The 12,301-nt window shown below is 51.8% G+C and overlaps 1 protein-coding gene across 9 annotated transcripts in view; it reads right to left on the bottom strand.

The window, feature by feature from the left end:
- Positions 1-2,100: 2,100 nt before the first annotated feature.
- Positions 2,101-12,301, bottom strand: part of GDPD5 (glycerophosphodiester phosphodiesterase domain containing 5) — a 115,195-nt gene continuing 104,994 nt past the window's right edge. For 7 of the 9 annotated variants that reach the window (XM_051779506.1, XM_051779510.1, XM_051779508.1 and 4 more), the window contains exons 13-17: positions 10,580-10,727; positions 10,124-10,206; positions 8,236-8,250; positions 4,947-5,059; positions 2,101-4,703 (exon numbers count right to left, since the gene is read on the bottom strand). In XM_051779506.1, the coding sequence (XP_051635466.1) occupies positions 4,588-4,703; positions 4,947-5,059; positions 8,236-8,250; positions 10,124-10,206; positions 10,580-10,727 (475 nt within the window). In that variant the 3' untranslated portion in view covers positions 2,101-4,587. The remainder of the gene's footprint in view (positions 4,704-4,946; positions 5,060-8,235; positions 8,251-10,123; positions 10,207-10,579; positions 10,728-12,301) is intronic. The other 2 variants (XM_051779507.1, XM_051779515.1) reach the window with 1 other exon arrangement.

Here is a 12,301-nt window from a genome sequence, read left to right on the forward strand (position 1 = left end):
CAGGGCTGAACCAAGGGTCCAGCAGCCCTGTGCCCCAGGACAGAAAGCCTGTGAGGTTTGGCTTTCAGGTGCAGTTGGTGGCGCAGCCTGGGCGCTCTGTGGGCAGCAAGAGCTTTCTGTGGTAGCACCTTTTGTTTGGGAAGAATCTTCATTTGTATAAATTTGGGGGAGTTGGGACCAGCTTATTGCATCGCAGGGCTGAAAAAGGGGAACAGCAGCCCTGTGCCCCAGGACAGAAAGCCTGGGAGCTTTGGCTTTCAGGTGCAGTTGCTGGGTCAGCCTTGGTACTCTGTGGACAGCAAGAGCTTTCTGTGGTGGCACCTTTGGTCTGGGAGGACTCTCAATCCGTATTCAGTTTTGGCCCTCAGATGGCCGAGTGTGGCGTGGCTCTCCTCCTCGCAAACAACTATCTTTCCAGCCTGGAAAAAAAGCCCTGACCCTCCGTCTCTCCCCTGCCGTTGGTGCAGCACTCTTGGCACTACGTGCACAGCAAGAGCTTTGTGGGTGGGTACCTTTGGTCTGGGAGGAATCTTTGTCTGTGTTCAGGTTTGGCCCCCGGACTGCAAATTGCGGTAGTCGTTCGTGGGCAGGTGTGCCACGCAGAAATCGGCTGACTAGTGACTGAACAAAGAACAAGGTCCCTCCTCACCGAAAGCACCCTCGGGGAGAAGATCCTGGGGTAAAAACCCCCTAAAATAGAGCAAGCACCAAGCAAGTCTTCCCCTTTCTATCACATATTTAGCAAAGAACTGCTCAGGGACTTCCCGAGCTGGGTCTTGCAGCCAGACCCCTGTGTTTCATAAGTGCTAACACAAGGAGGAGCCATTTATCCCTCCTGGAACTTGCTTATGGGTTTTAGCCTCCAAGGCACCCTGGAGCAATGACTTGCATAATGTGTGTTAAAAATAAATTGCTTTCCATTTGTTTGGTTTAAAACCGCTGTCTGATCACTTCTGTGGGGGCATCATCGTCCCCTTGGGGCTGCAAAAAAAAGAGAAATTATTCTGCAGTTACTGCTCCAGCCTCAAGTTTGCCCAGTCACCTCCTCTCCACACCACTGCTCCTTAGCTTCTGTCTTACCAAACCTGAAGGGAGAGAGCCAGAGAATCACAGCAGAGTTTGGGTTGGAAGGGACCTTAAAGATTATGTTGTTCCACCCCCTGCCATGGGCAGGGATACCTTCCACTACCTCAGGTTGCTCCAACCTGGCCTTGGACACTTCCAGGGATCCAGGGGCAGCCACAGCTTCTCTGAGCAACCTGTGCCAGGGCCTCCCCACCCTCTCAGGGAAGAATTCCTTCCCAATATCCCATCTAACCCTGCCCTCTGGCAGTGGGAAGCCATTCCCTGTGTCCTGTCCCTCCATCCCTTGTCCCCAGTCCCTCTCCAGCTCTCCTGGAGCCCCTTTAGGCCCTGCAAGGGGCTCTCAGCTCTCCCTGGATCCTTCTCTTCTCCAGGGGAACCCCCCCAGCTCTCCCAGCCTGGCTCCAGAGCAGAGGGGCTCCAGCCCTGGCAGCATCTCCGGGGCCTCCTCTGGACTCTCTCCAGCAGCTCCAGGTCCTTGTGCTGTTGTTCCCAGGGCTGGAGCAGCTCTGCAGGGGAGTCTCACCTGAGGGGCAGAGGAGCAGAATCCCCCTTGTTCTGCTGGATCAGCCCAGGGCACGGGGGGGTTTCAGGGCTGGGTCACGTCCAGCTTCTCATCCACCAGCACCCCCAAATCCTCTCCAGGGCTGCTCCCCATCCCTTCATCCACCAGCCTTTATGGATACCAGGGGCTGAACCGACCCAGGAGTGAGACCTTGCCCTCCTGAGCTTCCCAGGAGCTTGTCCAGGCATGGACATCCCATCCTTCAGGCATGTTCACCACATCACACAGCTCGGTGTCACCAAGGGGAGATGCAGCACAAGCACACCAAGCTCAGGACAGACAGAGCTCCAAAGCCCCCTCTGCTCAGACCTTCAGCTCCCTCAGGGAGCACACAGAGATCAAGGAGGATCAACTGCAAGCGGTGCCAGAACACAAAACCACGTCAGACTGGCAGGGGAATACTGACAGTTTATTTCACAGAGCGTCGCAGAGTTTATTTTGGTCTAGCTCTATTTTCATCAAAAAGTATCATCTTTTTTTTTTTTTCTTTTTTAAAGAAAAAAAAAAGGTAGCAAATATTGGGGACAATAACGGGAACAGTCAGTGCATTACACAGGAAGTTTGGGTCTCGTTGTAAAAAAAAAAAAAAAAAAGAAAGGAAGAAGCTAATTGTGAAAACAACTCTTAGTTGGATTGCTTTTAACACTTCCAAGCTTTTAAGCACTTCACCTCTCAATAAAGTCATCTCCAAGGAAAAAACAGAACATGCAGGTGATTATCAACAGATGCTGAGATTTAACAACATCTCTCACTTGGCAATGACAATCCACCAGGAATGTTTCAATACAGCACCACATCAAAGGGAGAAGAAACTTAGTTCTCAAAATACCTTCAAATCCACCAAAAGCTTGCAGTTCTGCAGAAAAAAAACCCACACTGTATTTCACAGACTTGAGAGTACCATAGAGGAGGACTGTATTTGGGGGAGGTAAGAGGGAGCATGGACCAGGGTCTTATTACATTCATAAAACCCAGGCTAGATCCAAAGGAATTAAAGTCTTAATTTTAGGCTGTGCTTATTAGAGCACCGACATTCACATTTTCATTATCAGCATTTTTCCTTTCCATAGAAAAGTTGGCCACTTCCGCCCCCAATCCTTCCACACTAAGCCCAAAACTTTAGTGTTTCAAAATGCTACTGGAGTACAGTTTTAAAAAAAAAAAAAAAAATAAAAACAAGGACAGAGCAGTTCAGTGCTGCCAAAACAAGGACAAACCGCTCAGGGCTGGTTTTATCCAGGCTGTGGGTGTGTGATGCACATCAGCACCCCCAGACCTCCTCCTCCTCCTCCTCTGCAAGGTGACCAGCTCCTCATGTGCTGCACAGCCCAGCTGGGCCAGCACCCAGAGGCTCAGCTCCCAGGTTTTCAGAGCCACGGGAACAGGGAGGTCCCGTCCCCTCCAGGGCAGCTCCGGAGGGAGCTCGTGCTCCGGGGGGTTCCTCACGTTGCACACGGTGCCCACCAAGATCCGGCAAGGAAGGGAACAACCCAACAGCGAGCCAAGAGCCATTCCCAGCTCCAGCAGCCTTCCAGCTGGCTTCAGCTCCTTGGGAACAGCAAAGTGACCCAAAAACAGGCTCCTCTCCACGAGGCCTTGAAGGTCCCAGCAGAGAGCTGAGACCATCTCGGGGAGGGGACAAAACTCAACTGTCCCCAACTTGGTTTCTGAGCTTTCCTTTTTTTTTTTTTTTTTTAACTTTTAACCTCTGGTCTAAGATTTTGGTTTGAAGCCTTTTGCATTGGAAACACGCTGAGGGGAGCTCCTGCCTTCATGAGCTCCTCAGCATCTGCTGCAAGACCATCACTCCTTTGGAGGACACGAACGTGCAGCTTTAAGGATCCTGCCTTGAAAGCAAGGAGGAAAGGTCTCCTTGCAGGAATAATTATACTCTGGGGCTGCTTCACCTTCCAAACTATTTACAACTCCTTCACCCGTGGGCACCTCGCTGGCCCAGAGAAGGGGAAGCTCACACTGCACCACCTCCCCTTGTGATGAGGGTGCAAGGAATGGGAAGCAGGGAGCAACTGCAAACGCCACTTGGAGTGGCAGGCACTTCAACCAGATCCAAGCAGTGATGGTGTCCCTGGCATTGCTTTTCACAAGCCACCCAGGCTCCCAACAGAGCCCAACTCAGGGAGAAGATGGAAAGAAAGAAAAAAGGGGAAAAAAATAAATCCAACCTGCTGTCAGCAGAGGCCAAACTCCAGCCAGCGCTCAGGATTTGCCTTCAAAACTGCAGCAGGACTTTTTGAAAAGGCCATTCCCCATGGAGCATCCAGGCTTTGGGGAAGGAGGATGGGACAAGGAGAAGGTGCCCAAGTGACTGAGCCAGTGCAACCCCTTCCCTGGCTCTGAGCTTCAGCAGGGAAGGTTCCTCTCCCAGGAAAGCTTCTCTCCTCCAAACAGCCTCCTGGTGCATCAGAGCTACAATTTAATTGCCCAAGAAAAGGGGAACGAGGAAGAAACAGAAAAAAACCCATAACAAAATCAACACTTCACAAGAACACCACAACGTTCAGCTACACAGTCGCTGCACCAAGGGAAGGGTCGGGGAAGGGCAAGGGGGAGAACAGGGACACACGTCCAACATGTTCCCAGAACCCCCCAAGGGGACTCAGGCTTTCACATCAAGATTCAAATACCTTCAGCCATAAGGTTGAGGGTTTAATGAACATGGTACTTCCACTCATGCCCTGGAAAAATTACACTCAAAAAAAAAAAAAAAAAAACAAACCCAGACAAAAAAATTCAAATTTTCTACATATTTACAAAAATAAGCCCCCCAACCTCACAACCAGGGAGGTGGAGCAGTTAGTGGTGGGGTATGGGAAGGGGTCTCTGCCTGACCAGCAGTTCCTCCAGGGTTCCCATCCCACAGGGAGCAGAAGAGCACGGCTCTCACTGCCAGGGAGCACACGGGGCTGGCCCAGAGCCCCTCAGTTCATCCGCAGCTTGGAGTCCCTGGGGTCCGTGGGGGTGAGGATCTCGTTGGCAAAGCCATTCTCAGAGCAGAAGGACAACTCATCGGTGGGCTCCACGCCGTTGTTGATCTCTGGGAAGGGCAGAGAAAGCGGGGATATCATCCCTGAACCAACTTGGGATGAATCCCAGAACGGTTTGGGTTGGAGAGAACCTTAAAGATCATCTCGTTCCAACCCCCTGCCCCCGATGAGCCACGAGCATGTCCCGCCAGCTCAGCCAGCCGGGTCAGTGCAGCCACCCTGAGGCACAAGCAGCTCCTCCCCCAGCAGGGTGGCACTGAGGGGAGCAGCACAGGGCCCCCCACCAGCCCTACCTGAGAAGATGAGCTTCTCCTTCATGATCTTGACGTCGCGGCTGGAGCGGCGCACGGCGGCGCTGAGCATGATCTGCTCCGGGTTGTAGGTCCTGATGCTCCCCAGGCGCCACCTGCGAGGCAGGAGCGGCAGGTCAGGGGCTGGGACCCCCCAGATGTGGGAGCATTTTAATGCAAGTGGCCACCACCAAGCCCCAGAGCCCCTGAGGCCTTTGCTCCCTGGCACCGACACAACCCCCCGTGGCAGGAGGATGTTGGGAGATGAGCGTGGCATCTCACGCAGGCAGGTCGTGTTAACATCCCAATCCCACCAAGGAATTACACCCAGGGACTCATTTCACCAAGGGCTGCAGCTGCCCCACAGCCCTCTCCAGCTGTCCAAAGGATGTAGGGGCAGTTTAACTCTCAGGGCTGGAAAGAGGAAACAGAACAAGGCACTGAGCCAAGTAAAGAATCCAGAACCTTTTCCTCACCCTCAGGCTCATGGGAGAAGGGACCTCAAATTGCTCAAAGGCAATCTGAAGTCTCTAAACTGAGACACAGCAAGGAAACGGTCTCAAATAGTGTCAGGGGAGGTTCAGATTGGCTATTAGGAAACACTTCTTCCCCTAAAGGGTTGTCCAGCCCTGGCACAGGCTGTTGCTTCGGCCAGGCTTTCATAGCCCACCCCCGACACCCATTCCTCCTGCCTCCTGACCACAGAGGAAGGCTTTCAGTTAAATCCCATTCTCCCTGCCAGAGCCAGGCACCCCATAAAGCTATTTGATGGGGAAGCAGCAGGGCTTTAGGGTGGCTGTTGGGCTTTCTGATCTTCTGGCACCATCTAGTGGCTCACCCACACAGGAGAAGGTGATTATTTATTCATTTACTTATTTCTAGGTGCCAATCACCTTCTCTTACATTCCTAACCCAGCCCCAGGAGCAGAGCATTTGAGGAGCTCACAAATCTCCAGCCTGGGTCTGCAGCACCAGCCTGACAAAGCCACGACGACAAAAGAGCTTCTGCAATTTTTTTTCCAGGAAAATCTAACTGGTGTCAATTCCTCGGGGTTTCCACCCCCTTCCCAAATCCCAGTGGGTGACACTGCACCATCAGGCTTTGACCAGGGTATGGATGAAGGAGGATGCTACAGAGAAAAGGCCGGGTGGGATGGCAACACAACACAACTCACAGACCCACGGACAGAAGCAACGCAGAGGAAACACAGAGGAAACACAGAGGAAACACAGAGGAAACAGAAAGAGGCAAAGACATTAAAGTATATTAAAAAAAAAATTTAAAAATTAAATTTCTCTTCCATCATCATCATCATCATCATCATCTAAACTGAGCCACTCTGACCTGGAAGAAGAGCATTTTTGGCTTTAGTGGGATCTGCCTGCAAGGGACACTAAGGTCAACGTGGTTGCAAGACCTCACAGGGTGAGACCCTCCTTAAACTACAAATCAGGACCAAAACATGCCTCTACAACAACCAGTCTTTTCTCTGCCCACACACCAGGATTTCCAGCACCAGGCTGGGCTGTGTGGCCAAAAGGCAGGGCCCATTCCCAGACACCCCATGGAGAGTGTGGTTCATCGTGAGGCACAGAGAGCCCAGACTCCAAGGATTCCAGGGACCAAGGGCGTTTCTCCTCCTGCCAAGAGGAACAAGCACTGCTCTCTGCTCTCCATCTCCCAGGGTGGCTGTGCTCACACCCAGGGTGGGAAAACATGCACGAGGAGGTGATGCCTCCTCTCACAGGGGTGCCTTGCTCTGGGTGAACAAGCCAGGAGAGGGTAACCCCATTTTTCAGGGGTACTTTGAAACATCCTCTTAGAAGAGCCACGAGTACATTTAACCACGGTGCCACTCCAACCAACACCACACCAAACACTCCGTGCTGTGCTCAGTGGCCTCTGGGTCTCCAAAAAAGCTGGTTTAATAGAAAATAGCACCTCTCCTACCCCCTTGGGCTGTGTTGTGCTCGGCCAGGATTGGGACAGCAGCGTGCAAAAGGGCCAGAGAGGCAGCAGGAAGGTCCTGTTCTGGGAGGTTGGCGGCAGAGCAGACCAGACGGACACGGGGTGGGAACAGACTAAAAAATACTGGGACAACAACACAGAGACAGCACACACCGTGTTAGGGCCACAGCCGGAGCCCTGGGTGGGAGGGGAGATGCTAAAATGGCAGGGAAAAGGGTGGGAGAGGGGCAGGCAGGTCCCCGGTGCTGAGGTGAGAAGATGGAGTGAGCACAGAGCCAAGCCAGCCACAAATGGTCCCATCCTAAAGCCTGCCCAGCTCCTCCATGCCTGCCTTCTCCTTATCCATGAGCTAAGAAGGGAAGGGGAGCTGGAGAAGGGGAGAACACCCAGCTCCCTGCAGCCAGGCCCTGTTTTGGGGACATGCCACACCCCAAGTGCCAGGCACCGCTTGCTGGTGGCCAACCCTGAGGCTGGGGGTGGGCACAGGGAGGGGGGCTGGTAAGCACAGACAGGGAGCAACCAAGTCCTCGGGAATCCGACCCCAGGGCACACAGCAGGAGGAAGGGAGGAGGGAACACGGGAGAGTTTGGTCCAAGGAGGGACACGGTGAAGGCTTTACTGCAGGACAGCGACAACGACTGGGGAGGAAAAGGAGAAAGTTGGGTTCCCAAGTGACGGCACTTCAAATCCAGCATCCCAGGCTCATTCCCTTCCCAAGGGCAATGCTCTCTGTTTTCACACTGCCTTTCCAGTTCCACAGAGGTGTAAGTGGGACGAGACTCCTGGAAGGTCCCAAGCTCTGAGTGCAGCCAAACCTTTCCAGCTCTCAGCCCTTCTAAATCATTCCAAGGGCCAGAGGAGTGCTACTGTGTATCACTGAACAGACTACATGATTTTCTTGAGAATCGCACAATTTAGAAGAGGTTGGTCTCAAAAACCTCTGGCAAATACAGGAAGGAAGGGGCTATTTTGCCTGGGAGAGAGCATTACATCCACTGGGAATTTCCCAGTTACAACGTGCCACAGGGCCTCAGAACAGGGCTGTTTTAAAAGGCAGTGACTTAAGACCATTGCCACAGAAGGTCAGACTGCCTTCAAAACATTCTCTGGCTTGAGCATCAGATGCCTGTGGTGGTGGTGGCTGTGGACTGCCCAGTGTTTGACCCCTCCTGGTCCCCCCACAAAGCCAGATGTTTGAAAGCATCGGGAAAAGCTGCATCCTACCCTGTCCATCTGCAGTGAAGCCATAGCAGAGAGGGAGAAAGAAAGAGAGAAAGGAAGGTTGAATGAAAAAGAGAAAGAGGAGGAAAGCACCGGAATTACCTGATCATGTGATAGCTGTGAGATGCCAGAATGCAGCAGAGAGAGAAAGAGGAGGAACGTGCACAACAGTCAGAGCAGTAAGAAAATAAACAAGGCAAAGAGGCAAAAAAAGGTTAGTTAGAAGTCAGCCCATTTGGTATTCCCCCTCTGGAGAGGCTGCCACAGTCCTGTCACTGGAGCAGAAGAGCAGGAGCAATCCCTACCCTATGGAGGAGAGAAGCCATGCGGAGGACACAGGACGAGCACATCGAAGCGGTGGCTCTGCTCCCACCCACCCCCTTGTCCCTGCAGCAAGGGAGCAGCTATGGTTTGCCCCAAAAGGGACTTGGGAGCGAAAAAACCAACAAAACCAAACCAGACCAACGAAAAACCCCCCACAGAACCAACCATGACCCTGAAGGCCAAATGCCAAGCCCTGTTTCCCAGAGCTGCAATTCTGCTGTGATTCGGTTTTGATTTATCCTCAGCCCTGCTACAAACTCTTTCACGTGGTGGAGAAACTGGAGCATCAGGGAAATGGGTCTGTCCTGCACAAGGCTCTTGGAAGAGCAAGTCCAACTTCTGGTAATAGTCTCTCTTTCTTCCTTCGACCGACTTGGGGTTGAGTTGTCTCAAGGGAGAGAGCCAAAAGAAGACACTTGGCCCTGCTGTGATGAACCCCACATGGCCAGACCTCCCTGAGAAACTGCCTTCCTGTGTCAGGTCCAGAGCTCACTGCTCCAGGGGGATGGATCCTGGGAGAGCTGGTGGCATTTCCAGCTCTTCCCACCTGTCTCACACTGAGGGTGGAAGAGAAATCCTGCAATAATGCTTTCCTTCCTTACCCTGTTTGTTCTTCCCCTACTACATCAAACCTCTTCTGAGCTGGAAGAGCTTCCATCTGTGCAGAGGAGTCCAGCTATGGCAAAGTCCACGTAGTTGTGACTTCTCCCTCTCCAAGCATCACCTCAACTCTGCTCTGGGACCTCTAGTTCCCACCCAGCAGGTTGAATCAGTTGAATTCCTCCACCTTTGGCCTCCTGGTTCTGAATCAGGAAAACCTTCTAAAACTGACTCTGGGAGATGAGGCCAAAGAGCACAAATATCAACTTGGCCTTCAAATTGTGCTCTTCAGAGGTCAGTCCCTGCTTCCAGACTCTTTTGTGCATTTGGGCATCCAGCAGAGAAATAAAAGGTCTAAAGATCAGGGACATCCCCATAAAGCCATCTGATGGATTTGAGGGAGTGGAGGACACTTCCAGACATCACAAGCCCAGCGCCCTTCTGGAGGAAAGGTTCTGCCACACCCTCATCAAACGCTTGCTCTCTCTTTCCTTTGCAAAATGGACTAAGCAGCTGATTTGATCTGCTCTATCATAATGTCTCCCATAATAACTCCCTACTCAGGGAGCTTGGAACTAGGTGATTTTCCATCCCAAACCATTCTGTGATTCTGTAATACTTCTAATTCTTCTTCCTCCAAACAAGAACAAACTGATTTAAGAAAAATATAACGTGTTCTTTTTGAAGACTCTCATGGTGGAATCTCAAAACCCCCCTATTCTTTTTCCTTTAAAGTATTGTTATGTCTTTCTCAACATCCATTTCCCTAAAGCATTTACAGTTTCTCTTCCACATATGTTTGAGAGCAAAGCAAGGCATCTATTGCTGCTATTTTGAGATCTCTCGTGCTTTTTAAAAAGTAGCAGCAACTGCCTCCAGTTCCGTATCAACATCTTGGGAGTGGAATTATTGCTTGGATCTTCACATGGATTTTTAAATAAACCTTTCCCTGCTATCACAGTCCAAGCTTTGAGGAGCAGAGCCTCTCTCCCATCTCCACCCCAGGCTCTGGACAAAAACACACGTCACAAATGCACGAGAGATGAGCTGTAACAAGGCTACTTACTTCTGGAATATAAAAACTCCTACAATTATGATAAATGAAATGAGATCAGACGTGATCCAGATTAGATGGTACTCGTCTGGAGGCTGCAAGACAAGAAACAGAAGCAGACCTTAAACCTTCTGGTTTGTGCAACCACAGAGAGACCACACGTGGCTGAAGTCACCACCAAGGAGCAAGAAAAGCACGGAGCTGCAGGGGTGGGGTGTAAATCACAGCGTTTATGACCTTCCCAAGGCCAGGCTGTCATCCAGAATGATGTTATCAGGAAAAACTCCCAGCGGGAACAGTGTTAAACCCTCCCTCCTTTCGTGTGCTGACGTTGGCTCTGAGCTCTGTGGGCTCCAAAACAGCACCTTAAACCCAACCAAACCCTCCTGGAAAACCCCACTGGCCATGTGGTGGGCAACACCTCTCCACTTCATTCCCTCCCTTCCAGGGGCCCCTTCCCAGCCTTACCATGAGCCAGATGGGGAAAGGCACCTTGCGGAGGACGTGGGAGCTGTCGGAGGTGACCGAGGGGACCCCGGCACACCAGAGGATGGAGAACAGCCAGGGCTCGTTCACCGTGTACAGGTTCACACTCAGGTTGGCCATGGCGTAGTCCCTGCCAGGAGACACGCAGGGTGACATGCAGGACCCTCCCCAAACCTCAGAGCCTCAGCTCCCAGAGCAGAGCCCCTGCCATCCCCACCCGAGTTGCTTGGAATTGCAGGAAATGCTTTTTTTAACACTTCCTAAGCAACCCAAGGGCCCTGCAGCCCAAAGGTTTGAACTCCAGAGCTTTCTTGCCCTCTTGGCTGCCGTCTGACCCAGCCCACAGACCATCTCAAAAGCTTCCCCATGAATGAGGGACATGGAGTGTACTTGTGACAACCACCTCGCCAGGTTGATGCAAAATCAGCGTCTGGCTCAGAGGCCTCTAACAATTCACAGGCAATTTGCTTAATTAAACACTGACAGACCTGCCTCCACCATCAATTCCTACAACTTCCACGCCTTTGTTTTGGGACAGTGGCAGAGTCACAGCTTCCAGTTTCCCGAGGGCATTTTCCAAGAAGCTACAGCTGCAAGCTGGGGGTCCAGGAGCTGCCAGCAGCAAACCAGGCACTGGCAGTGACTCCCTGGGCCCCAGATTTGCATAATTGCTCTGTTTCCTTATCGGTGAAGAAGAAGCATCACTAATCCCCCTCACCCCGGCAGCACAGACTAATCCCTGCAATTTAATATTGGCACAGCATTTGGAGGTGGAAGGGCTCAGGACAGGATGTGGACACAGCTCAAAGCTGCTCCAGAGGGATGCTCAAGGGCAGAGGTGGTTGTCACAGCAATGTGACGTCCAGGTGCTGATTCTGGGGGGGATTGAGAGCACTTTGTTAAACCAGGACTGCAGCAATGTTTGACAGGGCACCACAAGGTCTTCAGGGTTCAGGAAGCACTCGGGGTCTGATTTGGGAGACAGCTCAGGGGGGATTGATGGGAGACTGGCATAGGGTTCTCTCCATGGGATACAGCAAATACACAGGGGTAAAACCAGGCAGGAATTATCTCACAGGTAAAGCTGGCAGCCAAGGAAGGACACCATGGATTATGTTAAATAGGGCCATGCTCTCAAACAGCCACTGGCTCAGCTCTTCCCTATTTCCAGCTGAAACATACAGCAAGGTAACTCCTTTGGAGATATATATTGTTTAGTTTTCAAGCATTTAAGCTTCAAAAAACAGAAAAGCCCTACTAGAAACAATCTGCCCTCCCTGAGAAAGGGGGCAAAGCTGGAGCCAACACACCACACGGTGCAAATACAGCAGAGGAGCCCACCCTGTGCCCGTCTCATTGAAGAGATAAGCTGATCAGCTTGAAGAGCTGATACAGGACAGGAAGGAAATGGGTGAATTCTCTGCAGAGACACATTTCTGAAAGTGTTTCCAGCTTTTGGACTAATCACAATTCTGTGGGAGCAACTCTGGAGCAGGCGAGTGGAAGCAAAGGGCAGCTGCTAATGAGGACGGAACAGCACTCGGAGTGAACAGCCTCCACTTCCTCCCAGAGCTGAGAGTCTAATAACAATCAGCCAATTCATACATCTGTATTTCCAAGAGGACCAGCACATACTGAATTAGCATGTAGAGGCTGTCACGGGCAGCTGGGCACCCCCAGGAACAGCCTGGCTGGGTTCTGCAT

The sequence above is a fragment of the Manacus candei genome, unplaced genomic scaffold (genome assembly GCF_025592945.1).
Source record: "Manacus candei isolate 608988 ecotype Guabito, Panama unplaced genomic scaffold, ASM2559294v1 h1tg000014l, whole genome shotgun sequence".
In the NCBI taxonomy this organism is placed as follows: domain Eukaryota; kingdom Metazoa; phylum Chordata; class Aves; order Passeriformes; family Pipridae; genus Manacus; species Manacus candei.